The 15733-nt window shown below is 51.8% G+C and overlaps 1 protein-coding gene across 29 annotated transcripts in view; it reads right to left on the bottom strand.

The window, feature by feature from the left end:
• Nucleotides 1-15733, bottom strand: part of JAKMIP3 (Janus kinase and microtubule interacting protein 3) — a 109444-nt gene that overhangs the window by 19056 nt on the left and 74655 nt on the right. For 8 of the 29 annotated variants that reach the window (XM_068140235.1, XM_068140240.1, XM_068140238.1 and 5 more), the window contains 11 exons: nt 14745-14807; nt 14286-14384; nt 13723-13821; nt 13574-13633; nt 9375-9440; nt 8082-8150; nt 7698-7775; nt 4648-4851; nt 3401-3466; nt 2410-2451; nt 127-1478 (listed from right to left, as the gene is read on the bottom strand). In XM_068140235.1, the coding sequence (XP_067996336.1) occupies nt 1302-1478; nt 2410-2451; nt 3401-3466; nt 4648-4851; nt 7698-7775; nt 8082-8150; nt 9375-9440; nt 13574-13633; nt 13723-13821; nt 14286-14384; nt 14745-14807 (1023 nt within the window). In that variant the 3' untranslated portion in view covers nt 127-1301. Of the gene's footprint in view, nt 1-126; nt 1479-2409; nt 2483-3400; nt 3467-4647; nt 4852-7697; nt 7776-8081; nt 8182-9374; nt 9441-12597; nt 12700-13573; nt 13634-13722; nt 13822-14285; nt 14385-14744; nt 14808-15733 lie in introns of those variants that run through there. The other 21 variants (XM_068140245.1, XM_068140247.1, XM_068140255.1 and 18 more) reach the window with 13 other exon arrangements.

Here is a 15733-nt window from a genome sequence, read left to right as displayed (position 1 = left end):
CAGGTCTTTGTATTACCATCAGAAGTATTTTTACCCAAGCAGGAGCTGAACAGCCAGGTCAGGTTCCATGCTATAGATACAGCTCTACAATCACCATATCATTAATGGCATTCCAGGCAGTCCTACCTGTCAGAGGCTCTGCTTTTCCTGCCAGGTGCTTCCAAGAGAAGTTCCTCCACCACATCCTGCCCCTTGGGACCTTTGCTGCTCTGCAGTGTTGGAGATCTGCAAACAGGAGCTTTCTCCTGACGTTGTCCAGCAGCCCCATGTTTGTGACCTGGCTGCATCTGCTGAGTCCCATGGGTGATTTCTTCTGGGTTTTCCTTGTTTTTCCAGAGGATCCATCTTCCTTCCTGGCTCCTGTGCTGGCTCCCTGGGCTTGGGCTCCTGTGCTCCTTTGCCTGAAGGTGATAAAATCTCTTCCCCCTTGCCGCCTCCCCCAGCCCAGGATGTGTGGATCAGGGATGATGTGGTTTTATATTCACTCTTTTGCAGGTCAAACTTTCTTGCTGGGACAGTGTGAAGCCTTTTGGCATCACCCAGGGGCAGCAAATGATGAGCAGTTGTGCTGTTTTGCTCGTCCTGCTGTGGGCCATGGTCTACTGAGAACTCCAAAAATCCTAAAGCTTGATGTCCTTCACCTTCATCATGTCCTTCATAGTCTTCATGTCCTTCCCAGCTCCATGAAGCTGTTCAATGAAATGTGAGGCCGTGGCACTTTGGGACATGGTTTAATGGCCATGGTGCTGTTGTGTTGATGGCTGGACTCGATGATCTCAGAGGTCTTCTCCAACCCAAACAATTCTCTGATCCTATGTTCTCCAAGCTCACGTGGGTTATTCCACAAACCATGGGACATACCCTGTGTTACGAGGAAATACCTTGGGACAATCAACTCCACCTTCACTCACATCAATCTTTCCACGAGTTACTCCTCTGGAATTCATCCCCAAATCATCATCTTCTTCCAAGACAGATGCTGAAGTAGCTATGAGCAACAGACATCAATGCATGACACACAAACCAGGACATGGTCACTTCTACAGAGAAGCAGTTGACTGCCTGCTTAGCAGGGAACCAAAATCTATTCAGTTGATCTGAATGAAGGTATAGCTCCTGAGGCAGAGCTGAGCTACTTCCAGCAGCAGAGCCAGGGTCCCAGGAAGGAGCCTGTGGCTGTAGGAGAGGGAAGGGGTTTTTGGCTTTCTTCTTCTTCTTCGTGGTTAGCATAGTTCTGGCATTTCAAAGGCCTCAGTCTGAGGTGCCAGCGGCATGGATGTCACCCAGGCAGAAGCTGCCACCTAGCCCAGTTCAGCTTCAGTCTGAAAGGGCCACAGAGATTGCACCTGCCATTGCCAGGAGCAAAATAAGAGAGAGATTTGGGAGTTCTGAGGTGGCAAAGTCTCTTTTTCTGGCTGGGTAGTCAATGCTGTCTTCTCGTCAGCAGCAGTCGAAGCCTTTGTAGCTTCCTCAGAAGGCTGAAATGAGAAGAAATGAAAACATCAAAGAAAAGTTGCTGTGGGCCAAAGCACCACCTGTGACATTTCTCTAAGGGTTAGGTGTGCCAGTGTCTGCTGGATTTGTACAACAAAGGATTTGTGTGATGTTCTGCTGGGACTGACCCAGTGGGGAATGTTCCCCTCAACGCCATCTGTGGTGTGGTAACTTTTGCTGTCTCTGGCAGCACAGGCTGTGGATCCCCTATGGACCTGGGAAAAGAGGGGTTTAGGTAGTATCTAGGGTCCTGTGCCATGAAGCTTGAAGAAACAGGTAGTATCTAGGGTCCTGTGCCATGAAGCTTGGAGAAACAGACATTTATATGTGACATGTCCCTCCTAAACCATTCTGGCTGCTCAACCTGAAGGCAGCACATGGCCAGGTTGGATGGGGCCTGGAGCAGCCTGGTCCGGTGGAAGGTGTCCCTGCCCACGGCAGAGGTTGGAACTAGATGATCTTTAAGGTGCCTTCCAACCCAAACCATTCCATGGCTCTAATGAAAGAGGCTGAGCTTGGCTGTGAGCACATCAGAGCCCCCAGCAGTGCAGGGAGAAGGGCAGTGTATTCCCCATGGATCTCCAGCAAGAATCAGCAGGAACAGCCCCCTGATGCAGTCAGGAGAACAGGCACAGCTGGGGTGTTCACCTTGGGTTGAAGCTCCTTTGCCTTTAACCCTGCTGTGATTTTCTCTTTCCTTCTCCTTCCTTCTGGAGAAGGACATTCCATCCAAAGGTTTTCAGCCTGCTGCTGCCCAGCTTTCACATTTTTATCACAGTTTTAGAGGTTTCAATTTTGGGGGCACTCAGGATACCCCAACCCCCAAGTACTGCCAGACCAAATCTTGAGTAGCCAGGGGAAGGCTCTGATGCTTGACAAGAAGAAGAGGAGACTAGAGGTGATCTGAGGGCTTACCTTTTGCATGTGGCCTGAAGGGCTATGACCAAAGAATGAAAGCTAAAGAGAAAAATAAAAACAAAAATAAAAACTGAAAAGGGGAGGGAGGAGAGGAAAAAATGGAAGAGAAGAAAGAGAATCAGAGTTTACAGTGTGTTCAGCTGAGAAACAAGCTGTGCTTACAGACAGGGCACAACAAAAGTCACACTTGAAAAGAAACATGAAGTGTGAAGTGAGCTCTGAGGCCGTGGAGCTTGGCTCAGCCAGAGCCTCTCTGTCCCTCAGATCGATGAGAGGCATCTCCTGCCCCAGCAGAGCCTGGCCCAGCCACAGCCAAGGGCTTGGCAAAAACAGGGAGGAAACAAAATGAGCTGAATTCTTCTGATACCTCACAAAACCCACCCCAAACTCAACATTGCTAAGGTTTGGGGTCAATCTGAGGTGAAAGTCCGGCTCAGCCCCTGCTCTGCCTGAACAAGCTCTGCAATGGCAAGGTTAGTGCAAAGAGATGGTTTCAGAGGAGGACAACTTGAGGGTAAAACTCAAGAGTCATGGCTTGACTGGAGGCAGCTCAATGGCATAACCATAGTGACAGTGACTACTGTGGTGGCAAGTGAGGAAAGGAGAGGAGAAAAAGCCTCCTTCTCCTCATTCCCTCTGGAGAAGGGTGGTCAGTGCAGTGCTGGAGATGGGAGGGAGGGAGAAAAGATCCTGGCTCCTTCCCCAGAGCACATCTTGACCTCATCTCCCCAGCCCTCCCTTCCCAGGGCAGACAGACCCCCACATCCCTGCCAAGCCCTGAGGTTTGGGCTGTGCTGAAGGAAAACAGAGTGGATTTAGGGTGGAAACCTTTCCTTCTCCAGGGGAATAATGCAAATGCAGAATGGCCTCCTGGGGCACTCTGGTGTTAGCTCCTGCACCACCAACACCAGCGTGTGCTCTGAGCCAGGGTGGCACGGACAGATGGTGATGTGCATGTACAACAACTGTTTCATCTGCATTACCTTACCTTTTCCTCTAACTCTTTTATTTGTCTTTTTTGGCCTTCAATTCTTTCTTCTAGCTCTTTAATTCTCTGTCAGATGTCAAATAAAAACACATTTATTAACCAACCACACACAGAGGCACCCAGCAGACACGTTACTGTGGGAGAGACAAACTGCATGTGCTGGGCTTCTCACAAAGATGACTTGGGGGGTTCAAACTGTGGAGGAGTCCTCTGGGAAGGTCACTATGTGTTGGTAAGACAGAAGGACATGATGGGTGCCATCCAGAGGGACCTGGACAGGCTGGAGAGGTGGGTTGAGGAGAATCTCATGAGGTTTGATAAGGTGAAGTGCAAGGTCCTGCACCTAGGTCAGGGCAATCCTTGATATCAGTACAGGCTGGGGGATGATGAAGTTGAGAGCAGCCCTGCAGGAAAGGACTTGGGGATGCTGGTGGACAAGAAGCTGGACATGAGCCAGCAATGGACACTTGCAGCCCAGCAGGCCAGTGGCATCCTGGCCTGCACCAAAAGCAGCATGGCCAGCAAGTTGAGAGAGAGGTGATTCTGCCACTCTGCTCTGGTGAGACCTCACCTGGAGTACTGCATCCAGCTATGGGACCCCCAGCACAAGAGAGACATGGACCTGATGGAGCAGGTCCAAAGCAGGGCCACAAAGATGATCAGAGGGCTGGAGCACCTCTCTTATGAAGACAGGCTGAAAGAATTGGGGCTGTTCAGCTTAGAGAAGAGAATGCTCCAAGTAGACCTTAGAGCAGCATTTCAGCATCTGAAGGGGACCTACAGGAAGGCTGGGGAGGGACTATTTAGAAGGGTTTGTGGTGATAGGATGAGGGGCAAGGGTTTGAGCCTGGAGCAGGGCAGATTTAGGTTGGGCATCAGGAGGAAGCTCTGCACAATGAGTGTTGTGAAATGCTGGAACAGGTTGCCCAGGGATGTGGTGGAAGGCCCATCCCTGGAGACATTCAATATGAGATTCGATGTGGCCCTGGGCAGCCTGCTCTAGTTGGAGCTGTCCCTGCTGAGTGCAGGGGAGCTGGACAAGACGCTCTTTGAGGGTCCCTTCCAGCGTGACGCATCCGTGCGACAAATCCATTCAAAGGAGGGGGGTTATCCGAGGCACATCCCACTCTGGCCCCAGGACCAGCCACCTGCGGTCAGCTCCGTGAGGAAGGGCTGGTGCTCACAAGTTTACCACTTCCCCCCCTGAGGGAGCATCCCAGCCCACATGCCCCCCTGTCTGTGCCTACCTGCTGCGCGTGCTGGATGAGCTCCATCCTTTCCCGCAGGATTTGGGCGTCCCTCTCTCGGAGCTCGCTCATGACCTGCCTCTTCCACTGCTCTACAGCACTCTTCAGCTTCTCTTTCTCCTCTTCTGAAAGAAGGTCGGAAATTTTGGCTCCAGCTTCTTGCTGCAGGGCATCATAGAGCATGGCTTCTAATTCCAGAATTTGCTAATCAAAGACAATATGAGGCTGTCAGCTTGGCCTTGGCTCTGCTCCCGGCAGCAGTCTTGGCAGGAGCTGAAAATCCCGCCCCAGTAAAGGGGAGGGGGGTGTGGAAGAGGGGTTGGGAGGGGAGCTTCCCACCAGGGCAGGGCAGGAAGCTCAAGCCCAAGGGAAAACACTACAGGGGCTTTCGTGCTGTGGGTTCAGAGCAGCATTTAGGCTGCGGTCACCCCTGGCCCAGCCCCACCTGCCTCTGGAGCAGGGTAGGGGTGAAAGGTTCTCCCTTCTGGAGGTGAGGAGATGGGGGTGGGGGGAAAGGGAAATAAAAGGGAAGAAAAGGAAATGGAAAAAGGAAAAAAAGGAGAAGGGGGGGGGAAAGGGAGGGAAAGGGGTGAAAAGGGAGAGGGGAGAAGGAAAATGGATAAGGGCAGGAAGGAAAAATAGAAAGGGGGGAATCAAGGAGGGGGAAAGGGGGGAGAAAAGGGGGGGAAAGGGGGGAGAAAAAGGGGGGAAAGGGGGGAGAAAAGGGGGGGAAAGGGGGGAGAAAAGGGGGGAAAGGGGGGAGAAAAGGGGGGGAAGGAAAAAAGGAAAAAGGGGAGAAAGGGAAAAAGGAAAAAGGGGGGAAAAGGGAAAAAGGGGGAAAAGGGAAAAAAGGAAAAAGGGGGGAAAAGGGAAAGAGGGAAAAAATGGGGAGGGAAGGGTAAAAAAAAGTAAGAAAGGAAAAAAAGGGGAAAAGGAAACAGGAAAGAAAATGGCTAAGAGGGGAAAGAAAGGAGGAAAAGGAAACAGGGGTGAAAGAAGGGGAAAATGGGGGGAAAAGGATAAAAAAGGGGAAAACCCTGAGAAAATAGGGGAGGAAAAGAAAAAACCACTGATAAAAGTTGCTCTGTGAGTCACAGACATGCTTGAAATCCAGCATTCAGTCTCCCTTCACCTGTCCCAGCTGCTGCAGCAGCAGAGGACACAGCACCAGCTCACCTTCCTGCCAGAGGGGAAGGGCTCCCTGCTGCCTGCTTACAGCACTCACCAACAGCTATCTGAAAAGCCCTCATCTGAAATGTGCCTCCAGCACCTCCCCTGGCAGAGCTGCCAGCTTCAAAGGGCTTTCTGCTCCCTCGCTGGTAGCTGGGCTCTGCTCTTGCAAGTCTCAGGCTGCTGAGCCTTTGCTTCACTGCACCAGAGAACGTCTCTGGCATGCAGACAGATGTGCCCGGCAGATGTGCTGAGATATGGAGACATGCCAGCATTTCCCCAGGGTCACCATGCCTGGCACCTTCCTAGGGCAGCTGACTTGACCACACAAGGTCTTCTGCTTCAAAGCCCAAGATGAACGCTGCTCCTTCACACAAGCTGAAATCTCTTTCAGCAACTTTGATACAGAGCAAGAGACAAAGCAGCAGCTGATGCCACCTCTGCACACCCTCTCCAAAGCTTGTGGTGTCTTGCAGAGCTCTTCATAGCTTCAAGAGACCAGGACTGCAAAGTGTGGTTTGAAGCTTGGAGAGCTCTCCATGGCTTCAAGAGAACAGGACTGCTGCAACAGTGCAGCTAGAACCCCTAAGACAGGAGGCTTGGAACTGTACTGGGTGAACATCCCCCAGGAAGCACAAACTGCTCCTCATCAAGCAGAACTGGTGAATGAGAAGCTCAACAAGAGCCACCAGTGTGCACTTGCAGCCCAGAAAGCCAGTCAGATCCTGGGCTGCATCAAGAGAAGCATAGCCAGCAGGTCAAGGGAGGTGATTCTCCCCCTCTACTCAGCTCTGGGGAGACCCCACCTGGAGTACTGCCTCCAGTTCTGGAGCCCCTAGTACAAGAGGGATCTGGAGGTGCTGGAAGGTGTCCAGAGAAGGGCCACAAGGATGATCAGAGGGCTGGAGCACCTCTCCTATGAGGACAGACTGAAGGAGTTGGGGCTGTTCAGTCTGGAGAAGAGAAGGCTCCCAGGTGACCTCATTGTGGCCTTCCAGTATCTGAAGGGGGCCTACAGGAAGGCTGGGGAGGGACTGCTCAGGATCTCAGGCAGTGATAGGACTAGGGGGAATGGAATGAGGCTGGAGGTGGGGAGATTCAGGCTGGACTTGAGGAGGAAGTTCTTCCCCATGAGAGTGGTGAAGCCCTGGCATGGGTTGTCCAGGGAGGTGGTTGGGGCCCTGTCCCTGGAGGTGTTTAAGCCCAGGCTGGCTGAGGCTCTGGCCAGGCTGATCTAGTGTGGGGTGTCCCTGCCCATGGCAGGGGGGTTGGAACTAGATGATCCTTGTGGTCCCTTCCAACCCTGACTGATTCTATGATACTACTATGAGGAAAGACTAAGAGAGTTGGGGCTGTCCAGTCTGGAGAAGAGAAGGCTCTGAGGAGACCTTCTTGTGGCAAAGAGAAGTTACCAAACCCAGCACTTCCTTACCAGTCATTTACCAAAATACCTCCTACATTACAGTTTGGGGTTTAATGCATCACTATTTAGGTCCTGCAAGGACAATGCCAACAAGAGGAGCTCCATCCACAGGGAACTCAATGTTAGCTTAGGATATAGAGGACTTGTTGCCCAGGGAGGCTGTGGCTGCCCCCTCCATGGAAGTGTTCACGGCCAGGTTTGGTGAGGCCTTGAGCAAACTGGTCTAGGGGAAGGTGTCCCTGCCCATGGCAGGCTCTCTGAAACTAGATGAGCTTTGAGGTCCCTTCCAACACAAACCATTCTGTGAATCTAGAAAAATTCAGCCTGTTTAGTCCTTAGGTGAGTCCATGAGCAGTTCTGTCCACAGCAGAGTTGGTCTCTCAAGATCAGGCTACACTCATTACACAAGGTCACTCATCCAAGAGGTCATAACTCAGCCCAAACTGGTTCTCCTCACCTTGTGTGCTTTGTCCAAGGACTGCTTCCTGAAGTCCAGCTCCTCATCCAGGTAGCCCTTCTGCTTGCTGAACAGCTCCTGAGGACACAAGGAAGAGGTTGGGCAAGTGCAACAGCCACACCCCTGACCCACAGGCTGGGGCTAAACCATGTCCCTCTGCACCACATCTCTGCCTCTTTGAAACACCTCCAGGGATGGGGATTCAACCACCTCCCTGGGCAACCTGGGCCAGTCTCTGAGAACCCTTTCACTCAAGAAGGGCTTCTCATCCAAACCCTTCTGCTTGCTGAAGAGCTTCTGAGGACACAAGGGCAGTGTGGCAGCCACATCCCTGACACACAGCCCAGCCTCTTCCCCTGGTGCATCCACCCCATCCCTTGGTACCTTTTCATTCTCAAGGTCCAGCATCTTCTGCTGCAGTGCAGACTCAGTCACTTCTATCTGCTGGAGCCACTGTGCAGAAAACAGAGAGCAGTGCTGTAGCCTAGGAGCAGAGGCAGCCCAGCCACAGTCAGCCTTCAGGAGACTTCATGGAGGGCCAGCAGTAAATAAAAGGGGGGAACAGCAACTCTGTTTTCACATTGTTTTTCTTTTATAGAGATATTGGTGATGGGAAAAAAGCACTGCAGCAAAGCCTGGTCAGGTACCTGCTCACAGAACCACAGAATGGTTTTGGTTGGAAGAGACCCTTTGAGATCACAGAGCCCAACCATTCTCTGACTTAAACAAGGCTGCAGCTAAACTATTTCCTTGAGCTTCACATCTCTGCCTCCTCTTTGAAACACCTCCAGGGATGGGGATTCAACCACCTCCCTAGGGAATGTGGGCCAGTCTCTGAGAACCCTTTCACTCAAGAAGTTTCTTCTAATCTCCAACCTAAACCTTCCCTGATGCAACTTGAGGCCATTTCCTTTCTACCACTTGCTCCACAGGAGAAGAGACTGACTCCCACCTCACTCCAACCTCTTGTCAGAGAATTGTAGAGAGCCAGAAGGTCTCCCTTCAGCTTCCTTTTCTCCAGACTGAACAACTCCAGGTCCCTCAGCTGCTCCTCACCAGACCTGTTCTCCAGATCCTTCACCAGCTTTGCTGCCCTCCTCTAGACCTGCTCCAGCACCTCAGAGTCCTTCTCGCAGTGAGGGGCCCAAAACTGAACTCAGCACTCAAGGTGTGGCCTTACCAGTGCCCAGTACAGGAGGACAATCCCTGCCCTGGTCCTGCTGGCTACACCATTGCTGATCCAGACCAGGATGCTGGTGGCCTTCTTGGCCACCTAGGCACATGCTGGCTCATCTACAGTCGGTTGTGGACCAGCAGCCCCAGTTCCTTCCTCACCAGGCAGTTCCCAACCACTCTGCCCCCAGGCTGGAGCATTCATGAGGGGATTGTGACCCAAGTGCAGGACCCAGCACCTGGCCTTGTTGAAGCTCATCCCACTGGCCCTGGCCCATTGATTCAGCCTGGCCAGGTTCCTCTGTAGAGCCTTCCTAGCCTCCAGCAGATCCACACTACCACCCAGCCTGGTGTCATCAATAAGCAATGTCTGTGTGGGCTTTAATTGGGCAAAACCTTGTGTAAGTGGACTTCCCTGTGAAGAACCATGGAGCTCTGTGATGCAGCCACATCACCAGCAGCTTCCACACCACACATCCCCTGCTGAGTGATTATCACTGTTACCTTTTCAGCCAAGGTGAGGACCGTCCTTGCTTGGATGACAACCACTTGCTCTTCATTGGTCAGGTTCTGCACCAAAAGCAGAGCATAATTACAACAAGTCCCAGTGCCTCATTAATTAATCCACTACCTGGGTCACTGCTGTATCAAACAAATATGGAATTAAATATGTTTGAGAAAGAAGAAACTGAGGTGAAGACAATCAGCACTGCAACATGAGATTGGTGTAACCATCCAAGTTGAAGTCATCATAGAATGGCCTGGGCTGCAAGGGACCTCCAAAGGTCATCCAGTCCAACCCCCTCTGCAGTCAGCAGGGACATCCTCCACTAGATCAGGTTGCCCAGACCCTTTTCGACCCTCACCTTGAATATCTCCAAGGATGGAGCCTCAGTGACCTCCCTGGGCAAGTTAATTCATCTAAAATTCTCACATTCTCCCCCAAACCCCCCCCCAAAAAGGATCTAAATTTGCCCCCCAGGAATGAACCCCCAGTTGCACAAGTCAAGCCCAAGCAGAGCATGATGTGCCCTTGAGAAGAGAGATGCAGCTCTAAGTCATTAAGCTCCTTCCATGCACAGCAGGTTCATACAGTCCTGATTTTGTGCAGCCAAGCCATGGTTCTGGAGAACAGTTGTGAGGGTGTTGGCCACACAGGCCATGATTGGGTGCTTCTTAAAAAAGAAGAGAAAAGCAAAGCAAGCACTGAAGCTGTGTTTTGCATTTCATCCCCAAACCTGGCCTTGCTCTGACCATATCTTACGTAGGAGAAGTGACTCCTAGCCTGGGACCTGCATTTGTTCAGACCCAGAGCCATCAGCTCTGCTCCCACAGGGCTGGTTGGCAAGAAGGGTCACTATGGTGAACCTCAAACTGATGCACAAGGCTGGGAAAGTGCTGTCTGGCAGGGATGGAAGAAGACAGGAGGGGGCCTACAGGAAGGCTGGGGAGGGACTGCTCAGGATCTCAGGTAGTGATAGGACTAGGGGGAATGGAATGAAGCTGGAGGTGGGGAGATTCAGGCTGGAGGTGAGGAGGAAGTTTTTCCCCATGAGAGTGGTGAAGCCCTGGAATGGGTTGTCCAGGGAGGTGGTTGGGGTGCCATCCCTGGAGGTGTTTAAGCCCAGGCTGGATGAGGCTGTGGCCAGCCTGATCTAGTGTGGGGTGTCCCTGCCCATGGCAGGGGGGTTGGAACAAGATGATCCTTGTGGTCCCTTCCAACCCTGACTGATACTATGATACTATGTTCAAGGCCAGGTTGGATTAGGCCTTATGGAACCTGGCCTAGCGGGAGGTGCTCCTGCCCATGGCAGGGGGGGTGGGAAATAGATGATCTTGAAGGTCCCCTCCAACCCAAACCATTCTGTGATTTTATGGTGCTAAGACCTTTCCAGAGGACACCTGAAATTTGTCTCTTCCATAAATAAGAGCAATTTTTCTTTAGAACAAGATCTGTCACCCTGAAAGTGAACCATCCCCACAGCGTATTAGCTGTGGTGCTTCCTCTTCTCCAAGTTGTTCCCAGTCTGCTTCTCCTGCCTGTGGGGAATCATGGAATCACTGAGTTGTTTGGGTTGGAAGAGACCTTTAAGTTCATCAAATCCAATCATTGACCCAGCACTTCCAGGTCAACACTAAGCCATGTCACTCAGCACCACATCACCAAGACTCTGAAACCCCTCCAGGGATGAGGACTCCACCACTGCCCTGAGCAGCCTGGGCCAAGCCTTGACAGCCCTTAAGTGGAAGAAATTGTTCTTCTTGTCCAACCTAAACCTCCCCTGGGGCAACTTGAGGCCATTTCCTCTTGTCCTGTTGCTTGTTCCTTGGGAGGAGAGACCAAAATCTACCTGGCTCCAAGCTCCTTTCAGGGAGTTGTAGAGAGCCAGAAGGTCTCCCAAAGAAGGAAGAGGAGAGCATCTCCTCAGCCTCCTCTGTCCCTGTCCCCAGGGACCAGAGGGTAGGGAGGATATATCCAACCCTTCTAATCTTGTTTCTGCTCTATGTAAAGGTTCTACTCTCCCAAAGGCTGACCTTACTCCAAGCAAGCTTTAACTTCTGAGAGTTCAGCAGGAAGCAGCTAGAAGCTGCTGAGGGGCTTTCCCAAAATGCAGGTGGGAAAATGCATGGACAAGGATGGAATCCCTTGCACACCGGTGGGGTCCCTTTCCCAGCCTCCCTGAGAGTCAGATGTGCCAGTCTGCAGCCATGGGGCAGAGCCTGTGATGTGAAACATGACAGTAAGGTAAAAACAAGTGACAGAACCATCTGCACTTGGCTTGAAGCTATCTGAGGTGGGAAGAGGCACAACCCTCTTGTGTCACATCTGGCAGTTGGTTGTGGGATATAACAAGGGGAAAAAGTCAGGAGGAAATAACATTATCAAGGAATGGGTTGGGCTGGATGGGACCTCAAAGGTGATCTAGTTCCAATACCCCTGCCATGGGCAGGGACACCTTCCAGTAGAGCAGGTTGCTCAAGGCCTCATCCAGCCTGGCCTTGAACACCTCCAGGTGCTCCACAACCTCCCTGGACACCCTGTTCCAGTATCTTAAATAGCAGAGACCACAAATACATACAAAGAGGAAACCAAAGGGAGCAGAACACAGGAGAAAAGCTCTCAGTTGCTGTTCCTTTTTGTCTCCAAGCTGCCTGTTTGGGATGTTGTCCCAAAACATTCTGCATGGGACTGACCTGATACTACTAATAAAATAGAATTAACATTAATAACTGAAGGCAAGATCACTACAGGGATTGGTGATTAATGAGTATTATCTTTCTACACCTCACCAGGGTCAGTCACAGCTCACTGGTGATTAGGATTCTCTCTTTCTGTTTTTCCAGTCTTTGCACAGAAAAGGTTTTAGGACTCTTCCCCCTGCTGGCAGTGTTGGTGTGGGTGGGCTGAACCATCACACTACACCACCATCACTGGCTGAGCAGTGGTGGAGCTCAGGAATGGCATCAATGTGTTTCAGGTCCTCCACTAACCCCTCACTTGATTTCATGGGGTAGAAACATGCAGATGTCAGAAACTAGGGACAGTGGAGGCACGAGGACCCAACTAGTCTGACTGGGAAAGTGCACAGGAGGTGCTTCCAGGCTGCCCCACGGCCCTGAGGATGGTGGTTTGGCTGGTAACCAAACTGCAGAGAGGCACAAGGCAGAGTTGGGGCAGCTCAGGTGAGGAGCTCTCAGAATGGTGAGGACCTTTCTGCAGACCTGATGATGTTGGTGGTGGTGTCTCCCAGGAAGGATCCTTCATCAGCCAAAGGCTCTGTGAGACTCTGTGCTCCTCTGTCCCTCACAGCCATGGGGCTCAGTGGTTCTGGTGACAGAGGAGAGTACAGAACCAAAATATCCAAGGGCTTATCTATCTTCTACAGCTATGGCTACATGTGGGACTATTTACTTCCACTTGTTGAAGGAGAAATATCTTCATATTGCTTATTATTTCCTCCTTTTTATCATGCTGCTGCTACAGAATCCCCAAGTCCCAGCACAGTGGGGTGGGAAGGGACCTCTGGAAATGAGCCAGTCCGAGCCCCCTGTTACAGCAGAGTTACCCACAGTGGGGTGGGAAGGGACCTCTGGAAATGATCCAGTCCAAGCCCCCTGTTACAGCAGAGTTACCCACAGTGGGGTGGGAAGGGACCTCTGGAAATGATCCAGTCCAAGCCCCCTGTTACAGCAGAGTTACCCACAGTGGGGTGGGAAGGGACCTCTGGAAATGATCCAGTCCAAGCCCCCTGTTACAGCAGAGTTACCCACAGCAGTTTGCCCAGCACCACAACGTCCAGGTGGGTTTGGAAGGTCTCCAGAGGAGGACTCGTTGGTTCATCTCCTGGTTGCTACCAAAGGTCTGTAGGTTATTAGATGAAATCAAACCAGAAATGCAAAAGCAAAGCAAAGCAGAGTGAGCAAATAAAGACACCAGGTGTGAAGAGTGGGCAGAAAAGAAAACCCCAAACACCACAGTTTGGAAAGTTTCCAACTCATTGGCAAATCCAAAGCAATGCTGTGAGCCCACGATCCTGCAGAGGCTGTTAACAAGACCTTGTCAAGCCAGAAGACACTTAGCTCACAGCCCAGCACTGGGAGCAGGGGCAGGCCAGGCTGTGCAGCAGCAACCCAAGGCTTTGCTTGCTTAAGAGGAGGACAAAGATGCACCAAAGCATGCACAATTGATTAAAGGAACATACACTTACGGCGTTATCCCCTAAAATGTCCAACTTTTTCATCAGCTCTGCTACTACTATGTCCTAACAAGAGAGAAAGGGAAAACCAGGAGTCAGAACAGAGGGTCTGGTTTGCTCTGGGGACAGGGAAGTAGGAAACGAGAATCCCTTACTGTTACACCTTCTGCCTCGCAGTAGACTTGGAGAGGGCTTTTCCCCTCCGTGAAGGGACCGTGGTGGAAGTTGATGGCAGGCGACCGTCTTTCTCTCTCCTGAAACAACAGGAGTTGCTGGGTCATCCACCAGGGGGTACTGACCACTGCTTACCCACCAGGGCTTATCCACTATGGGTTACTGACCCTTGGTTACCCACCATGGGTCTTTTTCCCCCCTTTTCTTAGCACTGTTCCCAGCCCTTTTGGCCTTACTCAGGGCCATATTGCTCTTCACAGCAAACATTGGCAAGCTCCCAGCTGCACCGCCCGCAGCTCAGGCAGCCCAGGGCAGGTGGGGAGGACCATGCCTGTAACAGGAGCTCACTTCAAGCTCCAGGATCCTATCTGTGTTGTGCTGGGCCTTTTCCCCCCCTTTTCTTAGCACTGTTCCCAGCCCTTTCGGCCTTGCTCAGGGCCGTGTTGCTCTTCACAGCAAACATGGGCAAGCTCCCAGCTGCACCGCCCGCAGCTCAGGCAGCCCAGGGCAGGTGGGAAGGACCATGCCTGTAACAGGTGCTCACTTCAAGCTCCAGGATCCTGAACTCCAGGAGCTCATTTTGATCCTTCACATCCTGGACATCATGCTTCAGGCGAGCTTCCTCAGCTTCCATCTGCTTTATCTGCAAAACCAAGCACCAAGCTCTCAGCACTGCAGCAGCGTTTCAGGTCCACCACCCACTAACCACGATGGGGAAACACCAGGGTCAGTGTGAGCACCCAGGGGCTGGGCCCACCCCTGGGGTCAACAGGGAAGGGACATGTGGCTTTAGCTTTTCCCCAGAGCTACTGTCCTGACCAGGACATGGTGTGGGGCAAGAGGGAATGCCAGAAATCCACTTGTGGCAGGTTGGTGAGGAGCCCATCATGCGACAGGAATTAATGCCAGCGGAGCTCTGTGATGCAGCTTACAATACTGCTTGCACCTTCTGCATTCCTAAAGCTGCACATGTTCATGGAATAACAAGAGAAGCATTAACCACCTTTTCTACCAGTTCTTGGTTTCTTCTGTACAGTGCTTGCTTCTCCTCGATCCACTTCATGTCCTTGAAAAAGAAATGACCAATGTTGTAAGGGAGGCTGCAGATGGTCAGCAAAGACAGCAGAAAGTGGCTGATGAAATGCCAGAACTACAGAATTTGGTTGGAAAAGACCTTTAAGGTCATCAAGTCCAACCATTAACCCAGCACTACCAGGTCACCACTAAACCATGTCCTTCAGCACCACATCTCCAGCACATAGCCCTCTACAGATGGGGACTCCACCACCTCCCTGGGCAGCCTGTTCCAATGCCTGACCATGCTTGCAGCCAAGAAATTCTTCCTCATCTCCAACCTAAGCCTCTCCTGGCACAATTTCAGACCACTTCCTCTCATTTTATCACCTGATACCAGGGAGAACAGACCAATCCTCCCCTCTCTCCAACTTCCTTTAAGACAGTTGTAGAGGTCCAGAAGGTCTCCCCTTAGCATCCTCTTCTCCAGGCAGAACACCACCAGTTCCCTCAGCTGCTCATCCCCAGATGTGCTCTCTAGAACCTTCAGCAGCTTCATTCCCCTTCTCTGGACCTGCTCCAGCTGCTCAATGTCCTTCTTGGAGTGAGGGGCCCAAAACAGAGCCTAGGATTCAAGGTGTGGCCTCACCACTGCCCAGTACAGGAGGACAATCCCTGCCCTGGTCCTGTGGCCACACTATCCCTGATCCAGGCCAGGATGCTGGTGGCCTTCTTGGCCACTTGGGCACACACTGCCTCATCTTAATTTGGTGTCAGCCAACATCCCCAGTTCCTTTTCTGTCAGGCAACTTTCCAGGCTCTCTGCCCCAAGCCTGGAGCATTCATGGGGTTGTGATCCAAGTGCATCACATAGCACTTGGCTGTGTAAACCTCATACAATAGACCTGAGCCCATCCTGCCAGATCCCCCTGCAGAGCCCCTGACCCTCCAGCAGATCAACAGTGTCACCCAAATTAG

This window comes from Melanerpes formicivorus, unplaced genomic scaffold (assembly GCF_026170545.1).
Source record: "Melanerpes formicivorus ecotype bairdi unplaced genomic scaffold, bMelFor1.0.p_v2 SCAF_6, whole genome shotgun sequence".
Lineage (NCBI taxonomy): Eukaryota > Metazoa > Chordata > Aves > Piciformes > Picidae > Melanerpes > Melanerpes formicivorus.
The sequence above is the reverse complement of the archived record's forward strand: the minus strand, read 5'-3'. Positions and strand labels throughout refer to the sequence as shown.